Source organism: Tachypleus tridentatus, chromosome 10 (genome assembly GCF_004210375.1).
Source record: "Tachypleus tridentatus isolate NWPU-2018 chromosome 10, ASM421037v1, whole genome shotgun sequence".
In the NCBI taxonomy this organism is placed as follows: Eukaryota; Metazoa; Arthropoda; class Merostomata; order Xiphosura; family Limulidae; genus Tachypleus; species Tachypleus tridentatus.
In genome coordinates this window covers 150,298,753-150,318,537 of record NC_134834.1, presented here as the reverse complement: position 1 = coordinate 150,318,537, position 19,785 = coordinate 150,298,753, and the positions used below count along the sequence as shown (strand labels likewise).

The 19,785-nt window shown below is 35.7% G+C and overlaps 1 protein-coding gene across 1 annotated transcript; it reads left to right on the top strand.

Moving 5' to 3' along the window:
• The first annotated feature begins 886 nt into the window (after positions 1 to 886).
• On the top strand, positions 887 to 17,671 carry LOC143230613 (cationic amino acid transporter 2-like). Its single transcript, XM_076464464.1, has 7 exons — positions 887 to 2,344; positions 3,154 to 3,399; positions 6,281 to 6,400; positions 7,682 to 7,992; positions 9,842 to 9,979; positions 12,147 to 13,371; positions 15,685 to 17,671. Exons 2-7 carry the CDS (start codon positions 3,279 to 3,281, stop codon positions 15,816 to 15,818), a joined length of 2,049 nt encoding a protein of 682 aa, XP_076320579.1. The 5' UTR covers positions 887 to 2,344; positions 3,154 to 3,278; the 3' UTR covers positions 15,819 to 17,671.
• The last annotated feature ends 2,114 nt before the right edge of the window (positions 17,672 to 19,785 follow it).

Genomic DNA, 19,785 nt, shown 5'->3' with positions numbered 1-19,785 from the left:
TTACACTTTAAGAAAAAGTTAGGAAGTAAAATTTATCCAGACTTTTTATTAAACAGGAGAACGCAAGGAACATCATTGAAAGGCACAAAGACAGCAGAAGGATGAGAGAAACAAGAAGATCATAGTAGTCTTCAGTGGAAGTTCCATGAACATCCTGTGGGAGATGCAATAAGGCAGGGGCCTCAGGACAAAAAGCGGATGTCAGAAAACACAGTAAGATTAACCTGGTATCATCACATCCAGAGGAAACCAACAACATCACCATAAAAGGTTGAAAAACAATAGAGTTGAGTTACGGAAGCTGCTCACAACTTACCTGGAAATAACGTGAACACCACAATGGGAGTCTACAAGTGGGTAGAATCCTGGTGAAATGAGAGCAGAACGATGATTGATTAGGTGGTGGTCAACAGATGGCGAGAATGGACCAATCAAGGTGCGCTAAGCGACCAAAAATTTAATTCGGGAAGTTTGTATAAATATTCTTGTAAGGCACCCAGATTCATGATCTCCTGAAAAAAACTTGTAAGCGAAAGGTTGAGAATAAAAGATCCGTACATAGTCACATTTTTGCCTTGTATCTATTTTGTAACACAATACATATTATTCTACACGCATTCACCAAAGTCAAAAGCCACAACTGTTCTTGTTCAACACATCTTTACTGGAGTCACCATTGTTTTTCTTCCACACATCTTGACAGGTCACCACTGTTCTTGTTCCACACATCTTTACAGGCCACCGTTGTTCTTGTACAACACATCTTGACAGGTTACCACTGTTCTTGTCCAACTCATCTTCACAGATTATCTTGAACAATATTTTAATATTTCTCAATTGTCCATTGTTTTTATTTACTTTAGACATAAAACTAGTAATAAGCTTCTGGTTTCCTTTTCTGAATCAATTATATTTTGGTCAGTGAAAGACATATTATTCATATAGCTTGAGTTTAGTCGCCATATCTAGATGGTTAGGGAGCTCTTGACTCGAACGCAATATGAAGGTTGCGGGTTCCAATCTTCATTCCATCAATCATGTTCCTTCTTTTAATTCGAGGGAGCATTATAATGTGACGGTCAATCTCACTATTCGTTGGTAAAAGAGTAATAATGACAAGCTGCCTTTCCTCTATTATTACACTGCTAAATTAGAAATGGCCTGTGTAGATAGCTGTCGAGTAGCGTTGCGCGAAATTCGAAACACGCTAAAGCATTTAGTCACCCAAACATTTCTTCTCAGTAGTCAAACGTCGTCGTCTTTGTTCCCCCTCTACCAAGTGTCCCCTAAAACTGCGATCAGTTTTTCTGTCGTACGATCCATGATTGTCTTGAGTCTCGTGCTCGACGAGATACGGTTATTCCATTAGCCCCGACTTCTAATTATGTTAAAATACTTTCACTGAGATTGTGCGCTTTTTCTAAGACACCTGGTTAGCATAGGACTTGAAAGGACTGCCTCGAAAAAGAACAAGTAATGCCGGCTCACGACAAGAAAGTTATTGCTTGTGACAAGGAGAAGCAAATCTCCGCTTCTATCAAAATATACTCGACATGGTCGTGTCGATTCTCGTAAGGACTTGAAAGTGAAATAACACCGTGTTTGGCCTTACCTAAACTTGAAAATCGCTATTTTTATTCATTGTGCCTGCAAGATGTCGGCAATCGGTGTCTAATAGTATAGTATAACACACGACAACACAGGAAATGTTTCCTCTGTTTGTTGATGTGATCTAACACAAAACAATGATTTTAAACCGTTATACACTAACACTCGTCCTTGTCTCTTTCGTAAAGAGAGTCAAACCATTTTTGGTTACGTTTCTAAGCATCACAGGAGAACGAAACTGTTAATCGCTCAGGAAACGAAGTCACGCTTTATTAAAGCACGTTTTCACTCAAAGCAGTATTAATCACTAATTAATAAATCTGGAACTCGCAAGTTGAGGTTAGAAAACAACACAAAAAGATTCCACTGTGACAAGTAAGCGGAAGAATGTGATTGTTTTTTTTAAACAAAACTTCACGTTTTCATTTGTTCTTCCGATAAAATAAATATCATCTCTTGCCCAGTGCGTGCGTTGCACTTTGAATTACGAGTGTGTGAACGCATGCGCGTTTCGATGACGACACTTTCTTCCACGAGAGCCAACCTTCAAACAAACAGTTCCTGGCGATTTCTCCACTTGTGGTCACCCGCTCGCTAGTGCCTGTAGTAATCCAGATAAAGTGTATATCCAACAGAGTTTCCTGATATTCAAGGTTTGATTCTGTCACGGAACTTAAACTAAAAGATTGAATTCACTTCCGAACACAGTTTAGTCACTGACACTAGTATTCTGTTGGTAAGGTATACTGTGTTGTAGTAATAATAATATATGGTCACTAACAGTAATATTCTGTCATTGTGTTGTGGTGATAGTAATATATAATCACTAACAATAGTATTCTATCATTGTGTTGTTGTGATAATTATATATAGATTAGTATTTAACAGTGCTATTCTGTCATTTTATGGTCGTAATAATAATAATAATATATATAGTCACTAACAGTAATATTTTGTCATTGTATGGTTGTGATAATAATATATAAACTAGTCACTAACGGTAGTATTTTGTCATTGTGTTGTTGTGATGATAATATATAAACTAGTCACTAACAGTAGTATTCTGTCATTGTGTTGTTGTGATGATAATTTATAGACGAGTCAGTAATAAGATATACTCAATAACAGTAACACTGTATTGTTTTACTGTAGACTGGTTACTAACAGTAATGTTCTATTGATCAGGTATATTCAGTAACTGTAACACTGTAGTGTGTTATTGTAGACTGGTTACTAACAGTAGTGTTCTGTTGATCAGGTATATTCAATAACTGTAACACTGTAGTGTTTTATTGTAATCTGGTTACTGACAGTTGTGTTCTGTTGATAGGTATATTCAGTAACTGTAACACTGTAGTGCTTTATTATAGCCTGGTTACTACCTATTCTGTTTATTATATTTTTATTAGTTAATATTAACTGTGTTGGTCAGAATAATTTTTTTAATTTGTTAATCAGTCGAAATTATGTTTTTGTGTTCCTTTTCTTATTATGTATGATATAATAATCAGAGTTGTTATATATATTATAAAACTATAATCTTAGGATTGCTAGCTGGACGATTGGATTCCTTCCTTCCTAGAAGAAGAGGTCATAGAGAAAAGACCGTACAAAACAAGATGTCCATCCCATATTTTTCTGTCCTCATATCTTGATTCCAACATTCGAGAATGAGTGACCACCTGACGACGTTATTGAGAGTTCTTTCCCGTAGGAAAACCTCCTCCAACCCCGGAGATGGCGGTGAACAAAGACAGCGATGTTTGACTGTTTTAGACGCGACCTGTTTGGGTGAGATATTTTTACGTTTCACACATTTGAAGAAAACAGTATCGATTCAGATATTGCAAGTTTTAACAAAATACGAAATCGGCAAATTTTATGAGAAACGTTGCAAAATGTTCTCAGTTCAGATATAGAAAGTTAAACGAATTAGAAACTCGAAGAATTTGTTGGTAGTCTAAATGTTATTTCTTCTAAATTTATAACCATCATGACGAGATAATGTAGCTGTGGTGATATTAGTTATAACAGCGTTCATTGGTTGTTTTATTTTAAAGAAAAGCCACAATGGGCGATCTGCTGTGTGAATCGAACCCCAGATTTTAGCGTTGTAATCCTTAGGCTTACCGCTGTCCCGCTGAGAGACAGTGGTGTCCACAAAATCTGACAAGTTTTTAGTGGATTCTTGCCGTGAAGACTTATACAGGGGTAATCCAGCGTCACGTAGTTTCCCTATAAATCTCCCTAAAATTGTGGATATATTACGGATTTTAATGCGTTTTTCTCAGTAATGTCTGTTAGATGTTCATTGTGCTTTTCGTCGTAATAACAATTATTTATAATATTCGTTGAAACCCACGAAACAAGTTTAATGGTAAGATGTAACAATAATCATTTTTCAACGATGTCAGGATTATTTTCTACAACACCGTGGGTATGATGGAATATTTGTTCGCTCTCCGAAGGTTTAATAGTTTTATATCGACAGTTTGTTATTGTTAAACACTGTTTAAAAGTATCTTCTATCAACAGTTCGTGTTTGTTAACCGCTGTCTAATAGTATTTCATATCAACAGTTTGTGATTGTTAAACTGTTTAATATTATTTCATATCGACAATTAGTTAAAGAATATATTTGGTTATTTATTCTTTAAAGTTCGTGTTTATTTAGTTAAGAAATAAGACCTAGACCAGGGATGGCGAACCTTTTTGTGTACCCAATTTGGGGATAATCTTCTAAAATATTCTCTCGTGATAATTTTTAGCAGCAGATTATCATTTATTATTATTCTGAATTATTTTAAATGAAACAGCTTTAGTTGTTACATGTTATTAGTAACTACAGTAATTCATACGAAATAAAATCAATCAATTAATTATTTAAGTTTGTTCATTGTTTTGCTATTAACAGAAACCATTTTGTGAAACAATAAACTTTGGTTTGTATCATGTTACATAAAAAATAAAAAGCCAAGGAAAGGAAAATAAACATATTTTACTCTTAGTGAGATTTCTGCTGCTGCACCAATGATGACATATTTTATATCAGGCTTGTGTTTGGTTGGTTTGAGAACAATGCATGCAGCACTAGTTTCATCAACAAGGCCATTCATATAATTATACTTTACAAAGTTCATCATTGAAAATAATGACTCGCATAAATGTGTTGATGAAAATACTGTTGATACTGACATTGGGACATTTTTTAGACCGTCAGAAGTTTCAGGAATAGAATTCTAGAATTTCAGAACCTATTTCTCCAAGTTTCTATGTTCTTTCAGTCACTAACCAATCTTTTTCAATATTTTCTACTCCAGCTCTTCAGTCGACAAATTTTTACCTCCAAATTGAGATGATTTGTAAATCAATCAGTTGTATCTCAAAATTATCCAAGTAAATCCACTGCAACATTTCACTTCAGTACGGAAGCATATTGTACTAATAAATGGCCCGGCATGGCCAGGTGGTTAAGGCCCTCGACTCGTAATCTGAGGGTCGCGGGTTCGAATCCATATCACATCAAATATTCTCGCCCTTTCAGCAGTGGGGACGTTATAATATACAGTTAATCCCACTATTCGTTGGTAAAAGAGTAGCCAAGAGTTAGTGGTGGGTGATGATGACTAGCTGCCTTCCCTCTATTCTTACATTACTAAACTGGGGATGGCTAGCGCAGATAGCTCTCGTGTAGTTTTGCAATATAGCAACCAGAACTCTGATCTCAGAATTTGACCTACTTTTCTGGGAAACACCATGAAAATAATAGGATCGTATCTTATAAAAATCTATTTTTGGATGCTTTTGGTACGTCTTTGGACAATATCTTGGGGAAATTGGACTTATATCTGGCCAGGTCATCGAAACGTCTTATAGCTTATCCTCTAATTCAACGGGTCATCTAAGTACAGCTTCATTTCGGTGCAGGAGTTTCATTTTTTATATTTATGTTGTGTCCTTGGATAATTGGAGCACGTGCCTACACCATATGCTTATTGAAACTGACAGTCATAATTATAATTGTTCGTTTTTAGTGAATTTGTGTAACCATTGTTTTACAAGTTGAGTTTGGCTCTACAAGACTAGACGTGGTGTGTGGTGCAGGACTATGTTGCTAGTGGACTAAACGTAGTGTATGGTGTAGGGTGGTGTGTGGTGCAGGACTATGTTGTTAGTGGACTAAACGCAGTGTATGGTGTAGGGTGGTGTGTGGTGCAGGACTATGTTGTCAGTGGTGTAGACGAGGTGTGTGATATAAGATTATGTTGTTAGTGGACTAGACGTGGTGTGTGTGTAGTGCAGACAAGTTTATTAGCGGACGATATGGTGTCTATGATGCAGAACAAGTTATTAGTAAAGATGTGGGTTGTAGAGAGCAAGTATTATGGAAGTTGAAGGTAACTCATAATCACTGCTTTTGACGTGAGAAACGGGAGAGTTATTTGTCAGTTGATAAGTCAGTTTATAGCAAATATTTCGCGCTGAAGCTATTCATGATACGAGCAATGGTTTTGGTTAGGTTCTAACTTTACTTCTCTAACACAACCAAGTATTCCACATTTACAGTTAGATGTGTTAAAGAACTGACTCAAGATGATCCACTGGTCACTCAGAGTGACCACGCCCAACTCTGTTAAAGTCTAATTCTCGTCCTGGTTCCTTACAATATCAGGTCTGGCTCCAGTATTAGGGGTTGGGATATACTGTCTCATGGGAGAAGCAGCCCGGACTCATTCAGGCCCAGCTGTGGTGCTCTCTTACCTAGTAGCTGCAGTCGCATCTTGTTTAGTGGGTAAGTCTTCTGTCACTTGTGTTGTAAAATATAAATGTTGATTAAAACTAATTACAGTGTTTAGTTAAATAAAACAATTTTTTAAAATGTTCTGTTGTTAATTAGGAATTTTGATATAAGTCAATAAAAAGCAGTTTCGTCATGAACTGGAAAGGTTCTTATGCTATTGTGAGATAGCATTATTATTAACGAGAAATATCTTTATATCAAGAAACATTGTTACATTGTTTAAATTTGTTACATTGCTAACTAAAAACTTGATATCGGTTTTATTTCAGTGAGAGAGTTGATTTGTTTTCACGAGGGCTGTCTGCGCCAGCCGTCCCTAATTTAGCAGTGTAAGACAAGAGGGAAGGAAGCTAGTCATCACTACCCACCGCCTACTCTTGGGCGACTATTTTACCAATGAACAGTAGGATTGTCCGTAACATTATAACGCCCACATGGCTGAAAGGCGTGACAGGGGTTCGAACCCATGATCTTCACATTATGAGTCGAGTGTCTTAATCACTTGGCCATGCCGAGCGCTGTAAGAAATAGTTTTTTTGTTAACTATGAATGTTTTTATAGCAACGAGTTAGCTTCAATATTAATTATCAAAGTTTATATATCAATAAGATGTGGTTTTTTTATTGACTAGAAATGTTTTATTTGTCTCGTAGGTAGTTCCTGTGTTGACAAGAAGTGTTTTTTCTATGTTGGTAAGAAGTAGTTTCTCCGGTATATTTAAACATAGTGTCAGTAGTTTGATAAACATAAAATTAAACAGTCTAATATTTACAGAAATGTTTATACCAGTATGAAATAAATTTAATATTACAGATAAGGGTATTCTATAATTTAACGAACTATTAGATTTATTCTTAAAGTAATCCTTCTAACGTTTATAGGCCCGGCATGGCCAGTTGGGTTTCAACCCTGGCGTTTAAGGCACTCGACTCATAATCTGAGGGACGCGGGTTCGAATCCCTGTCGCACCAAACATGTTTGCCCTTTCAGCCATGGTGGCGTTATAATGTTTCGGTCAATCCCAATATTGGTTGGTAAAAAAGTAGCACAAGAGTTGGCGGTGGGTGGCGATGACTAGCTGCCTTCCATCTAGTATTGCACTGCTAAATTAAGGACGGCTAGCGCAGATACGCCTCATGTAGCTTTGCGCGAAATTCAAACTAACGTTTCTAAATTTTTAAGATTACTTTCTTATCTTCAACTACCAGACAACTAAAGAAGGAAGTTGAAAATTATGTATTTTGTCTTATTACACATATTTTAACACCTTAGGACTCTGTTTCTCCGAACTTGCCACAAGGTTTCCGCTAGGTGGCTCTGCCTACGTGTACACCTACGCTACCACGGGAGAGTTTTGTGCTTTTGTTATTGGTTGGGGCATGATATTAGAATACACATTTGGGGCCGCTCTCGCAGCTAAAACGTGGAGTCAGTATGTTGATGTAGTAACGAATGGAAGTCTTTGTCGTGCGATGAATAACTGGATAGGTGTCCTCAGTGTTCCAGGGTTTGATACCACTCCGGACATTCCAGCAGCTTCAATGATACTTATTGTAACAGTAGGTGTTGTTGGGAAAGTAAAGGTAAGTTTTGTAATATAAAGATAAACATTGTGGAGAGAGTGTTCATACTAACAGTGTCAGTAACATTAGTAAAAATAAGCTAGTACTAAAGTGAAGTGTCACACAGACATAGGGTCTTCAAAGGTAAATAAAGATCATTATAATAAAAATGGTTCTTTCCTGTGTTTACAGTTCTTTATCCACACTGGCACTTTTATATAATAATAGTATATTATGATCAGTGCTGTTCTCCCGCAATTACAATTCTTTACCAACAATGGTTCAGTATCAACAGATTTTTTTTTTTTTTACATGAGAATGATATATTATCAACAGTGGTTCTTTTCTATAACAATAGTGTGTTATCAACAGTGGTTCTTTTCTATAACAATAGTGTGTTATCAACAGTGGATTTTTTCTATAACTATAGTGTGTTATCAACAGTGGTTCTTTTCTATAACAATAGTGTGTTATCAACAGTGGTTCTTTTCTACAACAATAGTGTGTTATCAACAGTGGATTTTTTCTATAACTATAGTGTGTTATCAACAGTGGTTCTTTTCTATAACAATAGTGTGTTATCAACAGTGGATTTTTTCTATAACTATAGTGTGTTATCAACAGTGGTTCTTTTCTATAACAATAGTGTGTTATCAACAGTGGTTCTTTTCTATAACAATAGTGTGTTATCAATAGTGGATTTTTTCTATAACTATAGTGTGTTAGCAACAGTGGTTCTTTTCTATAACAATAGTGTGTTATCAATAGTGGATTTTTTCTATAACAATAGTATGTTATCAAGAGTGGATTTTTTTCTATAACTATAGTGTGTTAGCAACAGTGGTTCTTTTCTATAACAATAGTGTGTTATCAACAGTGGATTTTATTCTATAACTATAGTGTGTTATCAATAGTGGATTTTTTCTATAACTATAGTGTGTTAGCAACAGTGGTTCTTTTCTATAACTATAGTGTGTTAGCAACAGTTGTTCTATTCTATAACAATAGTGTGTTATCAACAGTGGTTCTTTTCTATAACTATAGTGTGTTATCAACAGTGGTTCTTTTCTATAACAATAGTCTGTTATCAACAGTGGATTTTATTCTATAACTATAGTGTGTTATCAATAGTGGATTTTTTCTATAACAATAGTGTGTTATCAACAGTGGTTCTTTTCTATAACAATAGTGTGTTATCAACAGTGGTTCTTTTCTATAACTATAGTGTGTTAGCAACAGTTGTTCTATTCTATAACAATAGTGTGTTATCAACAGTGGATTTTATTCTATAACTATAGTGTGTTATCAATAGTGGATTTTTTCTATAACAATAGTGTGTTATCAACAGTGGTTCTTTTCTATAACAATAGTGTGTTATCAACAGTGGTTCTTTTCTATAACTATAGTGTGTTAGCAACAGTTGTTCTATTCTATAACAATAGTGTGTTATCAACAGTGGATTTTATTCTATAACTATAGTGTGTTATCAATAGTGGATTTTTTCTATAACAATAGTGTGTTATCAACAATGGTTCTTTTCTATAACTATAGTGTGTTAGCAACAGTTGTTCTATTCTATAACTATAGTGTGTTATCAATAGTGGATTTTTTCTATAACAATAGTGTGTTATCAACAGTGGTTCTTTTCTATAACAATAGTGTGTTATCAACAGTGGTTCTTTTCTATAACTATAGTGTGTTAGCAACAGTTGTTCTATTCTATAACAATAGTGTGTTATCAATAGTGGATTTTTTCTATAACTATAGTGTGTTAGCAACAGTTGTTCTTTTCTATAACAATAGTATGTTATCAACAGTGGATTTTTTCTATAACAATAGTGTGTTATCAACAGTGGTTCTATTTTTCTAGCTTGGATGTATCGTCAACAATGCTCTAGTGTTTATTAATCTTCTGGTTATAACTGGAGTGATTCTGGTTGGAATGTTTAACATGGATGCCGAGAACTGGATAGCAAGAGCCGGATTCTTTCCGTTTGGTTTAGGAGGGGTAAGTAACTTACTTTCTTACCCATTCTGAGATATTCTCAGTTTTTTTTTTTTTTTCAGAACTCTGTGGTTTATTCAAATCTAAATATATCAGTATGGATGTTGTATATTCTCTCCGAGAGATGTCTAATCTATCAGATATTCAGACCAACTTAGACAACGACATATATATTAATCTTAAATAATATGTACTGACTGATAGTAGAGTTAACAGCTAACTTAACCGACTGAGTTGTGGTTCTAGTTTCTGACCAGTATCCTTGTTAATCTGAGAGAACCTGAACGAACGAAGCTGATGTTTCAGTGATGTGCTGAGCTGATAAAATCAGAGAAACAGTAGGTTGGTGTAATATTTTATTGTTTCATTTCATGGAAACACTTAGCTTCTCTTTCTTATCGCTATATCCCAGTAGCAGCTCTATTGTGGTCAATGCATGACGTAAGTTCACTTGGGGTTTGGTAGAGTTAGAGACTATTGTGATGTAAAGTGAACATTCGTAACATGTGAAGATGATACGTGTAATTTACCAATGATATGATGGTTACTTTAGGGACTTTTAACACTAAAATCCGGGGTACTAATCCAGAGATAGACACTGTGCAGATAACACAGTGTTTAGATTTGTATTACATTTTTTATGTGCTTAATCTAAAACTAAACTCACATTTATCAACCAGACTAATAGTTAACGAGTCGTTTAACAAACACAAGTGTATAAATTAGAAAAAAAAACAACACAAAAAACGGCATTTTTTAAAACCCTGTGTTTAAGGATGTAAACATTAGCTGGTAACGTACGATCACTAAATGAACTGGAATACATGTAAGTAAAATGTAACTTTCACTGATTTTCGTTTTAAAATGAAGTCAGTTTTCTTGATGTGTGTGTGTGTGTATATACCACTCCCTGCTAAGTTTGATAAACCTGATACGTACTAGACAACGTGTGTTTTAATGCTGATAAGAGTCTAAAATGTGAACTGTCAATATTCGTGTTTTTTTATCGACACATCCACAACTTCTGTGTGTTTGTGTTGTTCTGACGCACATAATGGTACCCACTAGAATAATGTAGACACTGGAAGCTGACTTTTTTATCCCAATTTAACGTACTTTCCGCAAGTTCGAATAAGAAATAATAAATTGCCTTTCAAGAGGTTTTACTAACTCTTACCAGGTACAATTAGATTCTGGTGGGTATTTTCATAATTTCGTGTCAAGCCATGCTCAGCTGCTGCTAAACCACTAGACAAGATAAGAGGGTAATAATTAGCAGCACTCCGTTTGTAAATGGAACTTGACCGTCACTTTTATATCGAACCCGCTGCTCTACAGTTCGAAGCTGGAAATTTGGGTCGAAGGGTCAGAACCATAATATTTCTGGTTCGGTCACACTAATTACTAAGTCATGCCATTCTTGACATTTACTGTAATTAATTCCTGAAAATGAATAATTTGCCTGTTATAAACGTCAGGCTATTTATTTTACTTTTATTTACACAAATACTGTTGTTGTTTTTAATTTCGGGCAAAGCTACTCGAGGGCTATCTGCGCTAGCCGTCCCTAATTTAGCAGTGTAAGACTAGAAGGAAGGCAGCTAGTCATCATCACCCACCGCCAACTCTGGGGCTACTCTTTTACCAACGAACAGTGGGATTGACCGTCACATTATAACGCCCCCACGGCTGAAAGAGCGAGTCGAGATTCGAATCCGTGACCCTCGGATTACGAGTCGAACGCCTTAACACGCTTGGCCATGTCAGGTTCACAAATACTGAAGTGTTTTTTAAATAAAGTGGTACTTAACTTTATTGATAACGTAACAAACAGCATTATATTCCTAACTAGTTTCATTATTCATATAATACTACTAGTTTTTGTGTTGTTTTGACAAAGTAATAACCCAGTTTGGTTTTGTGATTGAACTGCTAACCCTACATTATTATTTTTGCTTCACTGATATTCTGTGTTCACAGGCGAGTGTTCTTTCAACTAATAATTATCTCTGAACTGAGAATTTTTATTAAGTAATTAGAAAATTTTAATAATTTGTATCAGTTTATCGGTCTTATGTATAGTATTGAGATACGTTTTAAACTCCTAGACTTATACACAAAAAATGTAATTTGTTAAAGATTTAACACTTCTAAACTTATTGTTCTTCAGGTGATAACAGGTGCCACGCTGTGTTTCTACGCTTTTATTGGCTTCGATATCATAGCGACCTCTGCTGGAGAGATGGAACATCGTTCTAAAGTTCTTGCTGATGCTGTCAGTCTCACCTTCTTAATTGGTCTTGTGGCATCTTTCATCACTGCAGCATCCATAACATTAGTGGTCCCTTCGTCGCTTCTTGAAAAAAGAGGTTCTCTTCTGGAAGTTTTTGACATTAGAAAAATCTATGGAATGAAGTTATTCGTTCTTATCGGAGCCAGTAGTGGCCTGCTTTCATCTGTGTGGGCATGTTTATTTGCTTTGTCCCGAGTTCAACATAGTCTAGCCAATGATGGCCTCCTTTTCTCTTTCTTAAGCCACTATAATAACAATACCGGCACCGCCTGCTGGGCAAGTCTGGCGTCATTTTTACTGTCCGCACTAGTAGCGGTTTTCTGTGACAGTTCTGGCTTACTAAACATGTTGGGAATGGGAACCCTGGTAGCCTATAGTTCAGTTGCAGTATCCGTGCTCTGTCTTCGGTATGGAGTTGCTGAACGGCTACCATTAGAATTAGGAGAATTATCTCGTGAGTCTACACTAACTCTGCCACTAGGGAGTTCTAGTAACATTTACTTGAGTCAAGTGAATTCTAGTACACAAACCCATAATTTAAACTCCACCAAAGAAGAAGGGCCTCAAACACCATCTACTCCGATACATGAAACCTGGGAAACTGTAACTGCATGTACGCCATCTAGTGATCAAATTGGAGAAGCAGCTGTAATGGTGGGCACAGTGCAGAGAGATTACGGGGCTATTCAACCCAGAGCAATGTCAGTAGAATTTATAAATGAGAATTACGTCACTTCCTTATCTGACCTCACTTCCCTGGGCTACCAGAAGCAAGAACCAAACCAAAAGTCAGTTGCTACTTCTGCTGCCATGGTGGCCACCATATTCTCCCTCGCAGCTGTCATGGGACTGTTAACCATGCACGCACCACTCTTAGGACATGAAAATCGTTGGTGGCTGGAAGTGATAACCTGTATGCTATTTGTGGCAGTTATTTTGTGTGTTGCGGTATTACTGAAGCAACCACGACACCGTCCTCACTTGAAAAATGGTGTAGCCTGCATTCCTTTCCTTCCAATCTGTGCTATCTGGATCAGTGTTCATCTGATGACTTGTTTATCTTACACAGCTTGGATGACCTTCCTAGTGTGGGACCTCTTAGGTAAGAGATAAGCCTTTTGTATATAATACTGTTAGTAACATATTATCGTCGTATTACCTTAACCCTCATTTATACTAAGCAAAAACAACTGTACCGTAAAAATAATTGATACTGCGTAAGAATAGTTGTATCTTAACCCTAATCCATATTAAGTAAAAACAGCTGTACCTTAATCCTAATCCATACTAAGCAAGAATAATTGCACCTTAACCTTAAAGCATACTAAGCATAAACAGCTGTACCGTAACCATAATTGACGTTATGTAAGAATAGCTGTACCTTTATCCTAATCCATACTAAGCAGAAATAACTGCAGCTTAACCCTAATCCATACTGAGCAGGAATAGATGTACCTTATTCCTAATCCATACTAAGCATGAATAGCTGTAGCCTAATCCTAATCCATACTAAGTAAGAATATCTGTACTTTAATTCTAATCCATACTAAGTAAGAATAGCTGTACCTTAATCCTAATCTATACTAAGCAAGAATAGTTGTACCTTAACCCTAATCTATACTAAGCAAGAATAACTGTACCTTAACCCTAATCTATACTAAGCAAGAATAGCTGTACCTTAACCCTAATCCATAGAGAAGTCCGTAGAGAAACAAATCTAACTCTATGATGGATGCTATGTTTTTATAATTAAATCTTAATTATCCAGCAATTACTGCTCTAGGTAGCGTATATTTATCCCACTACGAGCCATCAACTCCATGTTTGAAGTACTTTAATATCTGCTTTACAAACAGCACGACGATCACTGCTTGATAAACAATAGCACAATTTGTATGTTACACATAAAATTCCAGTCCGTGTGTTAAAAACAGTACTCCCATAACTGATCCCAGTTCCTTGTTACAAGACAATGCATTTACTATTTTCAGTGCGGTGGATAAAACAAAGTAAATATTGGAGAAAAGCCTAGCAACCACTCTCTGATCTGTACTTTAACACTTTACTAAATCTCCGTTTCTGAACACTTCGATTCCTCTGACCATAATGATGTTGTGACATCTGTCTCATAGAAAACTTGCCCCACAACAAATTCAAACGACAAAGTATTGAACGCCACCTTCTGATTAAACATAAAGTTTCTTCTGTTTTCTACATGTTTGTGTGTGTGTGAACCAAGTTTTTATAGATGACATTACAAAAGTTATTTCTTTTTTCAGTGTCACTTTTAACAGACCATGTATAGAGCTGCCTCTCTCAAAGGAGTAGGCATTAAATATTGGTTTACAGTTAATGTTTTATTAAATTCGATTGATTATTTCTAATTAATATTAAATTAATTTCAATGTATACTGTTACGTTTTCTGGAAAAAATTAACGTAGTTAAAAAAAAAGTCAGACACTATCTCTTTTGAACAAAATTTGTTCCTTGTTGGGAGTGAAATGTATGTCACTGGATCGGCCTTCTGAAATCTAAGTATCTGAACACTTATTCGGCTTTCTTCTGCGGCTGCGAACAACTGGTTCAATTTCTAGGATGGTGGATCGTTAATTAGAGTTTATTAGAACAGAGCAAATTAGGCTATTTCCATCAAACAATGGTTTATTTATTCATAACTTCATTCAAAAATACTATAACACCAGTACAAACTACAGGCGATATGTTGTCCTATATTACTATATTAATTCATACGTGAGTTAAGATTATATTGTTCTGTACTACAAAAGTGTTTCATAAGACGAAACAATAATCTGCTTACTATACTATAGGAACAGTGCTACACCATAACAATAGTTCAAACCAGCAAACAATAATGTGTCTTTCTAAACTAAAATAATAGTTCATACCATTAGACAATGATGTCTTGTTCTGAACTATAACAATAGTTCATACCAGTAGACAACGATGTTTCATTCTAAGTTGTAAAAACAGTTCATAGTAGTAGACAACGATGTCTTGTTCTATACCACAACAGTAGTTCATACCAGTAGACAACGATGTCTTGTTCTATACCATAACAATAGTTTATACCAGTAGACAACGATATCTTGTTCCATACTATAACAATAGTTCATATAAGAGAACATCAGTGTGTTGTTCTGTACTGTTATACTAAGTCGTAGGAGTAGATAGTACTGGGTCATTATAAATTATAGCATTAATTCATATAAGAAGTCAGTGATGTGGCTGGTGTTTTGAATGTTATTGATATCAGGATGAACAAACCAGATGTCATTGATATGAATCATTTAACTTAACGCTGATGATGCTAGATGACACCATCACTCGTCTCTGTTGTTTGAAAAGGACATAAGAAGAAAGTGAGTAAAAATAAGACATACGTTTTTGTTCCAGGTATTCTGATATACATGGGCTATGGTGTGTGGCACACTAACGAGAGACACATTGATCTTCGCGAGGTGGCGTTGGTAGATGTGATAGATGAGTTTGAAGAATCCGAAGATGAGGTACTGGTTGAAGGACCTTGACTGAAGTACCAAGTATTTACAAGTATGATCATCAGGAACCCACCTGGTCACATTATAAATGTCAATTAGAGCTGACCCGGGATTTGTTAAAATCAGTGGTTTTCTTGTAGTTAACACCGAGTGAATCTCACCAAGGCAGCGATAATTATCGAAGTAGCTCTATTATATCTCAACTGGCACTTAATTGGGAAGTTTCTGATTGGTTAATACCAATATTAACAGAATTAACACAGTATTAACAGCGGCTTAATCTTTGTTTTTTATGCTGTATTTTGCAAACAATAATGGAAGCTAATTGATTGGTATAACAATGTTAGCACAAATCAAGGCGTTTTACTTTTGAATTTTGTTAACCAATACTTTAAACAGAGGTCCTGTGTCGTAAGGTGATTGGTTGACTATACATAATGTTAGGACATACCAAAGCAGATGAAGATTTTAATGAGCGATCTTATTGGTTAATGTAATAACATCTTAGCAGATAAATATTTATAGCTACTGCCGCTCAGTTCAACATTTTAAAAAGCAGTTCTGTGTCACATATAAAAGAAACAGAGAAGTCAGTGTATCACAGTTCTAACCCTAACCAAGACCAGTCTTTGTGAATGTTGTTAACCTCAGAGTGATTGGTGTATCACAGTGTTAACTCTAATCAAGACTAATGTTTCTGAATGTTGTTAACTTCAGAGTGATTGGAGCATTACAGAGTGGTCAGTGTATTACAGTTCTAACCCTAACCAAGACCAGTCTTTTTGAATGTTGTTAACCTCGGAGTGGTTAATATATCACAATTCTAACCCTAATCAAGACCAATGTTTTGAATGTTGTTAACCTCAAAGTGGTTGGTGTATCACAGTATTAACCCTAATCAAGATCAATGTTTCTGAATGTTGTTAACTTCAGGGTGGTTGGAGGATCACAGTGCTAACTCTTATTAAGACCAATGTTTCTGAATGTTGTTAACCTCAGAGTGGTTGGTGTATCACAGTGTTGACCCTAATAAAGACCAATGTTTTGAATGTTGTTAACCTCATAGTAGTTGTTGTATCACAGTGTTAACCCTAATCAAGACTAATGTTTCTGAATGTTGTTAACTTCAGAGTGGTTGGAGCATTACAGAGTGGTCAGTGTATTACAGTTCTAACCCTAACCAAGACCAGTCTTTTTGAATGTTGTTAACCTCGGAGTGGTTAATGTATCACAATTCTAACCCTAATCAAGACCAATGTTTTAAATGTTGTTAACCTCAAAGTGGTTGGGTATTAACCCTAATCAAGATCAATGTTTCTGAATGTTGTTAACTTCAGGGTGGTTGGAGGATCACAGTGCTAACTCTTATTAAGACCAATGTTTCTGAATGTTGTTAACCTCAGAGTGGTTGGTGTATCACAGTGTTGACCCTAATAAAAACCAATGTTTTGAATGTTGTTAACCTCATAGTAGTTGTTGTATCACAGTGTTAACCCTAATCAAGACCATTGTTTCTTAATGTTGTTAACCCCAGAGTGGTTGGAGGATCATAGTGCTAACCCTCATCAAAAGTATGACGCTTTTTTAACCGATATTATAAGCGCCACTTATATGCCACAATTATACTAGTGTCCGGTAACCTTGATCCAATGCTAGGACTAGTCATGGCCGATGTTTGCGATGGATAATTAGGTTGTTGAAATCAGCTACTTGTATAAGGACAGCAAGGAATGTTGGAGACGTTATGAACAGTACTGAAGAGGTGAGAAGGCTGTGGTTATCTTCTTGTGTTGTTTGTTGTCATTAGTGTTAATATTGCTGTTTTTGTCAGGGAAACCAATAAAAATGATATAACATCTCCAGTATTGTAAATAAAGTCATATTTACGTGTATGTGCTGAATACAGTTTTTTGTTTGAGGGGTGGGGATGAAAAAGGCTACAAATGTATCAAAACGTAAATCTTAGAATTGTACAAGCGAATGAATTCGATCGAATTTCATAGCATATAAATAAATACATAAAGACGTTTGCACGGCTTGGTGGTTAGTGCACTCGACTCTCAATTTACGAATCATGCATTCGAATACTTTCGCCAAACATGCTCGCCCTTTCCACCAGGACGTTAAATAAGATTGTGAATTCTATTTTTCGTTGGTAAAGAGTGGCACAAAAGGTGGCAGTGGCTGTTGACTAGTTGCTTTCCATCTAGTCTGTCATATCAGATTAGGAATGGCTGGCGCAGATAACTGTCGAGTAGTTTTGCATGAAATTCAGTAAACAAACCAAACAAAGGTTACTCTTTGTATATTTTAAATATGTTTCTACGATTCGTTTTCTAACATCAGTTGAAGCTACTATTTGCGATGGGACGAGAAGAGAATGATAGAGACACTGTAATGAACAAGGTGATTAAATCACAAGTAACTTGTGGCGTAAACAGTTTTCAAAAATATCGAAATAGAATTATACAGTAATGATGTAATTGAAGTTAACCCTAAAAGCTGAAATTCGATTTTTTTTTCATTCTTATCAAAGTATCATTATTCTAAAACAAAAAAAAATTAATAATTTTTAACTTCACCCAATACGTATAAAAGGAACATTAATTTACTACTCTGTTTTATAATTTGTGTAATTTTTCTCCTTTTCAAAATATGAGCACGAGAAGAGAATAATAGCAGCTAAGAACTGGGAAATTAAGTGTGGTTTAAAACACGTCTTGAACAGATTTATTGTGGCAAGTTGAGAAAGTGCGCTATTATTACAGCAGATGGAGTTTGATGACGTCACAGACGACGAAGGCAAGATGCTTCCGCTGAGTAGCTTATCAAGTCAACGTCAGGCAGTGAGCACTGGAGCAAAGAAATTGGCTCAGTTTAAAAATTGAGTCTAACGAACCGAAACGTCCTAGCCGACCATTTTGGTATATTAGCTTAAGGGCGTTTTTTGTTGACGCAGTGCTTAAATCTGGCCATGTTGAATTTACTGATGTGTACTAGATGGTGTCTAATAATATCATTCATCAGACACACTGTTAGTTAAATATGGTACTCTCTATTCTTCATTTGAATACACTTAGTACTAACATCTGGCGCCCGCCATCCTTCGTTTAAACACATTATACACTTAGTACTAACATCTGACGCCCGCTTTCCGTCATTTAAATATACTATACACTTATTACTAACACTTGACGATAGCTAGCCGTCATTTAAACACACTATACTTTTGTTACTAACATCTTACGCACACTATCCTTAATTTAAACACACTATACTCTTGTTACTAACATCTGGCGCTCTCTATCCTTAATTTAAACACACTATACTCTTGTTACTAACATCTGGCGCTCTCTATCCTTAATTTAAACACACCACATTATTTTTCTTGTCTGACACTTGTGTTTTCATCCAGTGGCATAGGTTTCGATACCGGTGGTGGATAGAGCACAGATAGCCCATTGAGTTGTTTTATGCTTAATTCCACCTGTTGCCCTTCGTTAAGATATACGAGTCAAATCTTTATGTTTTCCTTTCTTAAACTGCCACTGAAAGGCACTAAATTTTCCGTTATTAATAATAGTGTGTAATGTGTCACGCTCCACTTTCCTTGAAAGATTTTTGTGTAGTCTCAGTTAAGTGATACTTAAGTGTGTCACACATTTGGCTTCAGTGACACGATACATCATGTATGTATTGTACACTATTTCGTGATTTCTTGAGTCCATAGCTCAAAATAACACTGAATATTTAGTTTTTACCAACTCTTTCTGATGTTTGCTTTAGACGTAAGGAATGGGTTGTTAGAGAGCGTATACGAGCTGAGACATTAGGAGAGTTAATCATCAGATTGAAAAATAATAACCACTAGATACAATCTCAGTCGTCAGCTATGTTGTAAAATGACAACCAGGAAATAAAAACGGTATTTAAATAAATGAAATTGCTTGCATCACATACATCACTATTTACAATAATGGATGGGACTTTACAAGAT